Here is a 12,272-nt window from a genome sequence, read left to right as displayed (position 1 = left end):
TAAGTCTTCTTTTGTACAAACACAATGGTACCAACTGGCAGCTGTTCTCTGCTTTCCCACCCCATTAGTCTCCTCTGCTTCAAAGAGCCGACTGCCTCAAAGCAATCTAGCTGACTGTCTCAAAGCTATCTTTCAAGGGACAACAAGGTCAAGCCTGTTGGGTTTTTCTACACAAGGTAAGTGTTCTACAATGAAAAAATTCCCACAGGAATGACCAAATCAAGCAGCCTGCTTACCTTATCGTTATTATTCTATCTCCAGTTTTGTCCTTTTGTTTGTCAATGTCTATGTGTGCTCCTGTGCACTCACGTATCGCATTGATGTTACATCCTCCTCTACCAATAACTCTGGAAATCACAGTCGATGGAACAGAAACCTTCTTGGATCTATACAAAAAAGAAACATTAACTGAAAGTGCTTCCATAGCATGAAGCAGCAGGCAGGTTGGTTAAAACAGTGTTAAAATTTGTAATTCAGCCTATGTAGCAGAGATAATCGTGCAATCTACCAGGTCCACTTAGAAGGTCATTCAGTAACCCCAGAGAGTGCTACACTACATAAATCATTTTGAAAAAGGACATCAACAAGGGGGAGTTAAGGGAATGTTTTCCTTACCTTCTCACAACTTCCTTCCATCCTTCCTCCCTTTTCTGACCACGTTTAGGACTCGCAATGGTTAGCTTTCCATTTGGAGACGAAAGGGGAGAAGGACCCGATTTTGTGCAAGTAGACAAGGAATTACTCGTCACTTCACTAATAACTTCAGACAACCTTTAAAAGAAAGAAAATGCTATCGTTATCCAGTCAAAAAAAAGGAAGGATGACTTGCATTTTGCCTGTTCTCCAGCCCCCTCCAACCGTTTTTCTCTTTTAGCGTAAGTAGTACTATGTTACTAAGTAGTAGCTTGAATTGAGATGCTTACATCTCAAAATACTCCAACAATTCCCCAATTCCACATCCACAATGATGTTTCTTCCTTCAGAACCTCCTACTAAGTTCAAGTTCATGCTGCAATAATGTTATAATGTTGATACTCCTTATACATGCTAGACCATGTACACTGCCTCATCCACTTCCTAACAACTGATTTAAGAATGCAGGTCTATACAGGCATGGGTGCAGCACTCAACTGGAGGGCAACCACCACCTTAAGATGACATGCGTGGTCACAGCAACTTACTTGATGGATGATTTGCCAGCAACTGCTTTCCTCTCATCCTTTGGACAAGTGACAAGAACTGATGGTTGCTTTTTGTTGCTTTGTGTGTTAGTAACAGCTGTGGAAGAATGATTGTCACTTTTGTGGCTGCTGTTGCTATTGCTGCTTTCATCGCTACAGCTGGAAATCCTCATATTGTCACTATCACCACTTTCACTAGTACTGCTGCTCTTCGATTCACCATTCACTTTTTCTGGTTGGCTATAGGAAATTGGGAGTTGATCATCAAATATGATCTGAACATTATCTGTTGTTACTTTGTTTTTCCTGTTTTTTCTTTTGGAGCTTGTTGTGGTGATGGTATTATTTCTCTTCCCATGGGAACCTGCTAATGTTGTCCAAGTTGCAGATATACCTATGGTGGTTGTAGTGGTAGCACTAGGAGGCTCCATTGGGACCTCTGGATCATCTGATGGAAGAGTAAAAAAACAGTACCAATTCAGCTGGCTTGAAGAAGCTTGTGTGGTTTTGTTTTCCAAGTCACACCAGTCCTATCAAATGACCCATGAGTAACTTTACAAGACTCCAAGAAACATGCAGAACCACTAACTATGTGGGCCTCTGTAAAACTACTCTGTGTGTCACACCATAGTGCCTTTTCCCTTATTTATTCTAACTCATATAGAATTTCATTCTTTTCTTGGAACAAATGCAGTAGCAATTTAACAAATGTAAAATTGAATTCAGGCACGGGAAAATAGACACAAGCAATTAGGGGCCATAAACAAGCATATGAGACAACAGGAAAAAATTGTCATGTCTTCCCTTTCTTTCAGCATAACAGAGTGAGGGAACAATCAGTGAAAACCATTTCTCAGTACACCACACAACTCATTACCACAAGATACAGAAGAGCCAGGTTTTGATCACTAAGAAGAGAATGATGCATATTTGGAATTTCTGTATTGCCAGGTTTTTTTCAGCTAATCATCATTGCAATTCTCTCTGTAAGCTAACAAAAAGTAACTGACCTGGTTTTAACTTTTGGGACCTGGAATGAAAAAAAGAAAGCCAACGCCATCCCCATGGTAATGTTAACCCCTAACTCTCACCGAAGCCATCATGCTAATCTACAGGCTTAATGGAAAAGGTGAACAAAAGGAAAGCTCAGAAGGTCATAAGCAAACTCGATTACAATTTTTGACAGGAAAAGCAAGTATTTAAGACTGGGAGTAAAAGGAAGGTAGTAGTGTTTCAAAAATAATAAGGCAAATAATTTAAATCACCTTCAGCTTTCAGCTTCTCTTTCTCCTGAGCTGCCTGAAGTTCAAAATTCTCTTTATTTTTTGCTTCTATTTCTTCTAGTTTTCGTCTCTGTTCTTCTTTTTTCTTCCGTCTTTTCTCCTTTCTTTTCTCTCTTTTGGCAGCCAAAGCCAGTCTCCTGCTTTCTTCCCTTAACTACAAGTCAAGCAAATGGAACAATATTAAAATATGTCTCATGCATTTCAACAAATGTAAATGTTTTCTATTTCCTAGGAAGCTGAACTGGCATTTCAGACTAACACACATTTACAAAGCAGAAGCTGAATTCTCTATGATCCATATTTTTACGTATTTACTTCTTCCAAACAGATTGCTCACTCATGTTAACAGAAGGTTAGTGTAGAAACAGAGGACAGACACCACAAACTTAAGTCAGTTTTCCAAGATGCATTTTCAAGGATTCTTTGTTTAACCTTGGGTGTTGTTTAGACTGTACTGCTGACACACACATCTCCCTTTTCACAGATCAGAACACGAAATAGTTTCAGCTAGCCTGAATATAAAGCGTGCACTCATTTGACACTATACTTCAATTTTTCCATTAGATTTCTACTACTGTACTATGTACAGTACATTATTAGTATTTAATTTTTTTTTTTTTTGCTATTTAAGATAAAACCAGGGTTTGGACCCAAAATCCTCACCAGTGTGACTATAACATGACCATTTATCATGCACTTGACAAAAATTATACTCAGAAATTCTTCTTTTGTTACAATATTATCCAAGATCAAAGAGTCACATCGGAGTTTCTTGATCCAATTTCTCTGAGTAAGAGCGAAAGTAATGTTCAACGATTACCTGAACAAGGTGCTCAGCTGCAGACACTCCAATTATGGTATTTACATATACTCCTATACTTTAATACCTGCATTCACTGATCTTATGATCTTGAAGGAACATGAAATCGGGAGTTTTATCAATAAATATGCAGAGCTCCACACTCTTAACTTGCCTTCTCCAAGTCCAGCTCCTCTAGAAGAATGCTTGCATTTTTGTTGGCTTCAGCAGCCTGTCTATCTTTGGCTTGAACAATTGATTCCATGCACAGGTGGCACTTCTTCAGCATCTCCTAAAATGAAAGTTCATCAACCCTCTATTTGAAACAGTAACACTGCATGTGTCTGAATGTATGATCTCAAGCTTACACTTGTAATTAAGTAACTGTTCAATTACTTGCACAGGAAGGTTTTTTTAAGGGAGAGCTTTACATTCCCTCCAGTAAGCTCCTCTTCATGCCCAACCTTGCAGGCATACTCCAGCCACAGGTGTGTGACTTGCAATCAATAACCTACATTTCAACATGCTATAAACAGTACAAGGCAGTTTATAAACTATGCCCATTATAAAGATGAAAAAAAATGAAATAAAAGGCCAGGGGTCCTCAAACTTTTTAAACAGGGGGCTGGCGCACGGATGAAGTGGCAGGAAGTCATCTGTGGCTGCTTGGTTTCCCCCCAACCCCCAGCGGGGGTGGGGGCGTCTGTATATACTGGGGGCCAGATTGAGGACCCTGGGGGGCCGTATCCTGCCCGTGGGCCGTAGTTTGAGGGCCCCTGTAAAAGGCTAAGGATCAGAAAGGTGAAGCAACTGCAGAAATACAAATACATCATAAAGCAAGGCTGCTTTTTTTTCAAGACACCTGAGAAACAACTTGAGTATTACAGTACTACTCACAAACCAACACTGGCTGCATAGCAGTGAAAATGTTTAAATGCATAGGGTGTCTAGCATCACAGAAGCGGACAGTGGTCACAAACACTGGCAATAAAGCACGTACCAACTTAAACATTAGCAGCTCCTCAGCCTCAACACGCTCATCACAAACTGACACCCAGAAAGAAGACAACTCAATTGCAGCAGTGCAGTACATCAGTGAAAAGACAGAAGCATTACAACCTTATTTCTGGACTGGTTGTTATTCTCGTTTCTCTTACTACAAAGGAGTTTTTGCCCTGTTCACTTGGACTGAAGATGAAGGCCAGCAGTCCACTTAATAAACTCTAAGAAACCACTGTCCATTATGTTTTCTGTCTTCTTTCTAGTACAAACTTTTTCTACAAGATCATGAAGCTTCATACTCAAGGTCACATGTTTTTAGTCCAAGCTCAGTCTGTTACCTCCACCTCACTGCAAAAGCCAGCATAAATTCAGTACAAACTTGCTCAACAGGGAGGAATGCAGAGCAGAATGAAGAAATGACTGGGAAAACACTTGAAAAATAAGCATGGAGAACAACCAACACCATCTTTACTACTACTCTGACAGTACAGTACTAAGGCACACAAAGTTACCATGGCTATGTGTTCCATTTTTTGCAACTTTCTTTTTCTCAAAAATTCCAATGGAACTCATTATTCGGCTGATTTCTGGTACACCAGGAAGCTGAAGACCATAACCTCGACTCTAAAGCTGAGACAGACACAGCACTATTCCTTCTCAAATATTTTGTCTTACAATCTTACCTTATCAGTAATTGTTGCTATGTATCTCATGCATTCCGAGTCTGATGGAAACTGATTTACTTCTTTCACTAGATAGCGCACCACTTTTACATGACCCTGAAAAAGAAATTTCAAGGACTAAATTTTATATCAGGCCAGATGCCTCTCGTTTGCTAATAAACACTTTAGTACAAGGACTCATTGCAAAATATTTATTTTCAACTCCTTCAAATGATAGTCTCAACACTTTTTTTTTAAAAAAAAATCTTTATCACCTCCTAGACTAGTGAGGCATGTTTCTTCACATTTATGCCTAACAATTACAGTACCTGTTGTCAGGCTGCCCTTACTCCAGCTGTACTTTCACAATTTCTCTCTCTTATTTTGGTAGTTTTCAAATGCCCAGTTCTGGCAACTTCACAGTTGCAGGCTCCAGCAGTCACTTGCAATTTTTCAAGTACTGCAGTACTTGGAACTATCCTCCCTTGCTAACAACAATTACCTCTAGAGTCAAATTGGGTTAACCTCACTTCCCCCCCCCCCCCTTGCAAAACCACTCATCCCCTCTTGCTTAAGAAACCAACTCAAATCCCGCCCCCCCCCCCCCCCCCCCCCCCCCCCCCCCGTTCTATCACATATTCCCTCCATCTCTGCACATATACACTGCAATTTTCACCTCCCAACAGACCCAGGAGAACCAGGCGCAGTAAAGTGCCTATAAAGCTAATTTCCACGAGACTTTAACACAGATATACAGGTGACACACATACCTATTTTTGAAGATTCAATGCTATGTATTAAAATTAGTTGACATTTTTAAATATGTCATTTCTGTCAGCTATGTTCTACTTATAATAGCTGTGTAGGGATGATCAAGACATTACTAGCTAAGAACAAAGCTGAACTTCATATTCTACCTTTCGAAAGGCTGCCATAAGAGGAGTTATTTTCCTGTTATCAGCAGCATCCACATCAGCTCCAGCTTGCACTAACAGTTGGACAACATCTAGATGCCCTCCATTTGCTGCCAGCCACAGTGGAGTATTCCCCTTCTTGTTACGCACATCAATGTGAGCTCCTCTACAAAAACAAACACGTTCAATCAAAACTCTGGATCACACATTTTCATTTCATTAGCAACTGCACTGGCAAACTGGACAAGCAACAACAACAGAGTAAAGTTCAATACTAATTTTTACATCAAACATAGGCATTCTCAGAGTGCTTTGGCTTCCAAAATTATGCTTTTGTTTCTTTTGATGCTGTCGAGATCCTCAACACAGCCTAAAAACATTTTTAATACTTTAAGTCATGCTGTTTGTCAGCTGTTTCTGAAGTTTCTCTACTTCACGAGCTGCCATCCATCAGTACACTGTATTCTTCATTAGCTTACTCAGAACAACTTACAACATTTCAAGTGCAATCCAACAAGCAGAACAACCACTTGGAAAACTACATAGCCAAAATTGACTTTATTATACTTGAACATGCATCAAGATCAATCTAAAAAAAAGAAATCATTAAGATGTACATTTCCTGAACATCTGCTGTTGTTTAAGGACTCAACACTACCATCTAAAAGGCTGTGTGTCATGAACATAAGTGGCATATATGTAAACTTTACAAAAAACAGTTTATTTCTAATATTCATGATTCAGTGAGGAAAAACTGAATTAATCCATTTGGGCAAAAGCAAGCTCTCTGACACCAAAAAGAAAACTTTGTTTCATCACTGTTGATAAATAAAAATACATAGTGATGGTCAACAGACACAGAACGTTTCCCATTTCCTACCCTGTCTTGTATATTGGGGAACATTATTGTACATTGGGAAAGGTTAGTTTAAGTAAGGCTGTAATGCAAGATGTTTTCCTTCAAGCAGCACACTTGCAGATACAGTACCTGCTAATGAGAAGTTCACAGAATTTGTAGTGCCCTTTGTCTGCTGCAATGGTTAAAGCTGTATCTCTTGAGGAAGGTACTGGAGGAGCATTTACATCTGCACCTTTGTCCAGCAGAACTCTGCCCACTTCTGCATACCCACCAGAAGCTGCTTCCATTAATGGTGTGAGACCAGTCTACAACAAGCAAGCAGGGGGAAAAAAGCAAAATATTTATTTATTTACTTGAGAGTCAGGATTTATTTCAGATTCCAGCAACATATTTCTAGTTCTGGTGCATGAACTCCAACTTCTGGTGTACAAACTCCAACTGCTACCTGGCCAATTTTATAACAGCTCAGCAACTTTCTGGAAGGTGAGCTCATCTTCAGCTGGCTCAAGAAGGGCTTTCAGCTGAGAACCATAGTGCATGGTAACCCCCCACTGCTGTGCAGTGCTAAGAGGAATTCACAGTCCACTGCAGTCAGTTGCTCAAAACTAAATCCAACCAACCTTGAACTTACGAGTACCATTACCATTAAGTCCCATAAAGTGCCCATGGTATTATAGAGATGATGTAAATCACATGTCCTGCCTTCATTACCGGATCGTACAGACAGCACCTGGCTAGGTCAAGGGGACACATAACTTTAGCAAGAAGAATACCTAGCAGCAATGAGGACTGTGCAGGTCCTTTAGGGTTCCTCTCTGGCAACTATTAAGCACAGTGGAAAAGGAGAACAGAATGCCACAATCTGTAGAAGCTTTTTTTTTTTTTCTCCCCCTCAGTATTCTAGCCTTTTTTTCTAGTGAATAGCCTGTCTTCCCATTTGAAGAGGTGGGGTCAACTGACAGACTCTCAAGCACAAACACCCCCTTTCAATTCTGCATCACTACTGTGGATATAAGCAGCTGGCCAAACAGAGGAGATTAGATCATGAGCATACCTAGGCGAAGATTCTAGCCATTTCTGAATACGTTAAAACCTTCTATTTTTATTAAGTTAATGGATTACTATTCTTATGCTTGTAAGCTGAAGAATTCACCTGAAGATGAACTAAGGCTTCAGAAGAAACTTTTTTTTTTAAAAAAAGAACTGTGTAACCACCAAAATATTAGCCCTTAATTGCAGCCATTATTTTTCTTTATAATATATTGCTCAGGTCAGTTAACTGAACTAGAGAGGTCAACTTGCACAAAAGGCAAGAAAATCAGGTAACCACAGAGAAACAATGACTTACAAGCTTCTTCTTTTCCAGACTTACTCAGCTATTTGTGCCTTACCTTAGCTCTATGTTCCACATTAGCTTTTCTATCAAGCAGCAGGCTAACCACTTCAGTTCTCCCTTGGAAACAGGCCAGAGTCAGTGCTGTATTTCTGTTGGTTTCTATTTGGGCATTTATATCAGAGCCCATGTCCAGTAACAGCTTGACAGCAGCAGTGTGCCCATTCATGGCTGCCAGCATTAAGGGAGAAATGCCCAATTTGCTACCAGTTCTGAAGGAGAAGAAAGAAACCCCAAAAACCTCTTTAAATCATAACCACATTTCAGAAATTACTAACAAAAAACTAGCGAAGGCAGAGTACTTATCCAAGACGAAAACCTCAGCTAAACAGTAAGTGTTACTGAAACTAAAAGAGGTTCTCCATAGTAGCATTGCTTAGGACAAGTATTCATCCTTAGGGACACTATGCATGTTACCTTTTAATTGCTGTGAATTTAAAAGGCATCTCTTATGAGGAACCTAACTTTTGCTTCGACCTTTCGTTTGACTTGTACAGCATATGGCTGAGCTATTTTCTACCTTGCAATGGATGCAAAAGCATTACATACATGCGTACACACACAGAAAAAGCTTTCTTTGAACTACACAGGGAAAACAAAAGGGTAATACATGCACTTTCCTCATGTAAGCCAGAACTAATTTCAATCCACAATCACAAGCAGGCCAACCACAGCAAAAAGAAAGATTTCTATCTTTGACAAAAGACAGCTGATCATATGATACATGAAAGTTAATAGAGATGAAAGTTAAAACAACATTTGAAAAGCACAGTCAAACCCTTCCATTTCCAACTTAAGAGGAGAGCAGCCTACTACAAATTAAACAATACATTGGTTTTGATCATGTAAAAATGGTAAATTTTACTCCACACAGTTGTCAACAATTTTTTTGGAAAGGGTAAAGACTCACAATGCTACGAAAACTGTGAGAGAAGGGGTGAAAAGATAACTTGCCTGGAATTTATCTCTGCCCCAGCATTTAGCAGAATCTTGATAATGTTCACGTAGCCACCAGAAGCAGCGAGGCTTAAAGGTGTGTAATCAGAAACATTCCTGTGCTCTTTGTTTGCCCCTCGAGCTAGCAGCAACTCCACCACCTGCAGTGTTGTAAGAAATAACATCTGGTTTTCTCCCAAACTTGCAAATCTATCAGGGCAAATGCTTTTGAAGCCTAAATATACCGTTGACATCTTCCAACAGTAAGAAAGCGATTTTACTCAGTTGTTTCCCTATACTCCTCGCCTCCATGAACAGATGAGGCTGCAACTATGTTCCCAAAGCCACTGTAAAGCTTCCTTTAAAAAAATTCAATCCTGATTAGCATGCTTAAACCATTCATACCAAATTGTATAACACAGCGAGAAAAAAAATCAGTATATTTTTATAACTATTTTAGCCATGTTTAAAGACTGCTAAACCCAGAGATTCAGTTCAAATACAGTATATGAAGTACTCTTGCTTTTTGCTCTCTCCCATTTCAACACTCAGTTCACTATCAAGTTAAGAACTCATCCTCAAATTGAAGCTGTGGAGCAACAAGAAAGCAGCTGCATGCTTTTATCTTATGTTCTCTATTTACACCACTACACTGAATGGTGTGCAAGTTGTACACAGAAACCTCATGCAAGAGCCATTAGAAACCAACATTTGCATCCCTTCCTGTTTCTCTCTGTACATTAACAAAAAAAGAACACAAGTACTTCTTACATTAGTCCTTCCTTACAGATTCATTTACAACCCAAACTCCTCACAGCTTCCCATACTCTACCCCAAGCTCTCATTCTGTAGTGAAGGTTTACAGAAAACTTGACAAGAAACTAAGCTGTCTAGCAAATTAAAATCAAAATGAACACAGAGGTGAAAACCCATTACATCATCTCCAGTGCAATGTTTAACTTGCTACAATTGCAGCTTGTAAGCATAAAACATGCTTAAATTGTTAGACCTGCACAACTGAAGCCAAGGGCTTTTCAGTCAGAGTATTTCCCCATGAAATCACAGGATAAACTTACAGCCAAATATAAAAACTGGGGCAGGAGGGCATCTGGACATTATCTCTACTACCCAAAACCCAGTGTTTCTCATCATCTTCCCCCCAAAAAGCTGAAGGAAAACATGACACGTTCCTCCAAGGAATACTGTTTGAGAAACAAGATCAATCAATTCTCTGGAAAGGTAAGCATCAATTGACCTTTGCTGTATGAGGCTGCTGGCCACAAAGGCTGCTGCGACAGCCTGACCAAACAGCAGGCCTTTCCCTTCACCAGAGCATGTGACTGGCATGGCAGCTAATCCCCTCAGTGTCTGAAATCCTCTGGATGGTGTTGAAAACAGGCCAGAAAAGCTACAAGTTTTCAGTAAAAGCATGTCTAGGAAGCAATCACCTTTTACATTCCACAGTACCACTGTTAAGACTACCTGTGGAAGTGGGAGAAGCATCTCCAACCTCATTCATTTCCAGATGACCACAGAGGAAGGTGATCCTGCACCAGATTATACAGCCTCCAACTGTGGCTTTCGCAATTCAAACAGTAGAAGCATTAACAGAATTACATACTTAAGATTTGTAACAATCATTAGAAAAAAAACAAAACAAAATGCAGATTTTATAATTAAGTTACAGAATACAGTATTTAATATAAAGTTCAAAAAAACTCCCCTGCATTTACTTTTGATCAATCATTTGAAAACTGTGTTTTTAGTCAGAGATGCTGGAGTTACCTGCAGCACTCCGATATCCTATGGCCTATACAGAATCCACTGGCAAACCCTCTTGGGTCATATATGAAATTGATTCATGCCTAACTCCAGCTTCTCAACAAGAACACTCATCACATCCACTTTCACAGCTACATCTAATTATGCTGGTAAAAGCCCCATAATGAGCCACTAATGATTACAGCCATGAGGTCATCTACACAGCACTGGTCCAACTTATAAAAGAGAAAAAAAGCAATCTACATGAGACACGCTGCAATATATAACTTCGAAAATGAGAAGCTCTTTGCATCCTTTTTAAAATAGACCATTCTAGAAGACTGCTTTAGTATACTAACACAATATGTAATCTACACACTGCTACTGAGGACTAAGTTATACTTCACCTCTTGTCTCCCTCCTGAACAAGCCAAAGACAAGGGAGTGTCCTTGGTTCTCTCAGACTGGGCTTCAATATCAGCTCCATTATCCAGTAAGATTTCAACAACACCCACGTGGCCCGCTGTAGCAGCCAAAATAAGCGGAGTAAACCCTGAAATGAAGAGAGACATTTGAAGAGTCCACATTCATAGCTTAAGCGACTTAAGTTAAATCACCAGAAAAGCAAGCCTATAAGCTTCACAAAGACTATGCTTTTTGTGCATTTATTTAATGTGATACACTGGAAAACCGGAGAGGGTCTGTATTGCCGTAGTGAGATACCTACCTTTCTTGTCCCTGTGTTCAATATTAGCTCCTCTCTCTAGCAGTGTTTGTACTAGTTCTTCGTGGCCACCAGCGCAAGCGAGTGTCAATGCTGTGTCGTGATTACTCTCAGTCTACAAGAAACATCATATACACAAGATAAATATGTACTTTTCCAAGTACAACCCCTGTTATATTGTGTATTAGCCCAAGTACAACTCTACCTGCCACAGAATAAAAAGCTTCTATAAGTTTAAGACATGTCTACAGATTACCTCACAGTTATCTTTTGTGTTCAAGTTCATAACAGGGTTCTACTTCTCAAGTCTGCTCTGTTGGAAGATTTGAGAGCAATTCCTGTAAGAATGGAGATTCCTCAGGAACTGAGATCTCATCTGTTCTTTGCTAACTAGCTCAATCTCTTTACCACTGCTTGACCAAGTCCTTTACATGGTATAATAAAAGAATTTCTTTAATTCTTAACCCTCTGGTTAAACCCAAGGGGAAAAAATTCCCCATCTCATCATTACTGTTGCTGAAGCCTCTGAACAGTACACACCAGCTACAGTGAGTCCACAAATCGCAGTAATGGAAAAGACAAAACTACTGAAAATATACAGAAATCTCTGTCTCTGAGCTTATGCTCCACTTTCAAGTTTTCTTCCTTTTGAGTACTTGCACACTGTCTCCAAGCAAACCTTTCTAGCAGTAGATAGCTCTCTGTAACAGCACAGAGCCCTTATCAACCTTGATTCTGCATATGAAATGCTTGCAGTG

General features: G+C 39.7%; 1 protein-coding gene across 6 annotated transcripts in view; it reads right to left on the bottom strand.

The window, feature by feature from the left end:
• ANKRD17 (ankyrin repeat domain 17) overlaps positions 1-12,272 on the bottom strand; it is a 95,021-nt gene that overhangs the window by 10,565 nt on the left and 72,184 nt on the right. For all 6 annotated transcript variants that reach the window (XM_056354226.1, XM_056354208.1, XM_056354217.1 and 3 more), the window contains 12 exons: positions 11,518-11,629; positions 11,198-11,343; positions 9,048-9,190; positions 8,092-8,305; positions 6,830-7,005; positions 5,845-6,007; positions 4,949-5,044; positions 3,439-3,555; positions 2,447-2,618; positions 1,182-1,629; positions 616-771; positions 237-386 (listed from right to left, as the gene is read on the bottom strand). In XM_056354226.1, coding sequence (XP_056210201.1) covers positions 237-386; positions 616-771; positions 1,182-1,629; positions 2,447-2,618; positions 3,439-3,555; positions 4,949-5,044; positions 5,845-6,007; positions 6,830-7,005; positions 8,092-8,305; positions 9,048-9,190; positions 11,198-11,343; positions 11,518-11,629 — 2,093 coding nt within the window. The remainder of the gene's footprint in view (positions 1-236; positions 387-615; positions 772-1,181; positions 1,630-2,446; positions 2,619-3,438; positions 3,556-4,948; positions 5,045-5,844; positions 6,008-6,829; positions 7,006-8,091; positions 8,306-9,047; positions 9,191-11,197; positions 11,344-11,517; positions 11,630-12,272) is intronic.

Source organism: Falco biarmicus, chromosome 1 (genome assembly GCF_023638135.1).
Source record: "Falco biarmicus isolate bFalBia1 chromosome 1, bFalBia1.pri, whole genome shotgun sequence".
In the NCBI taxonomy this organism is placed as follows: domain Eukaryota; kingdom Metazoa; phylum Chordata; class Aves; order Falconiformes; family Falconidae; genus Falco; species Falco biarmicus.
Note: the sequence above shows the minus strand (reverse complement) of the source record. Positions and strands in the feature narration are given on the sequence as shown.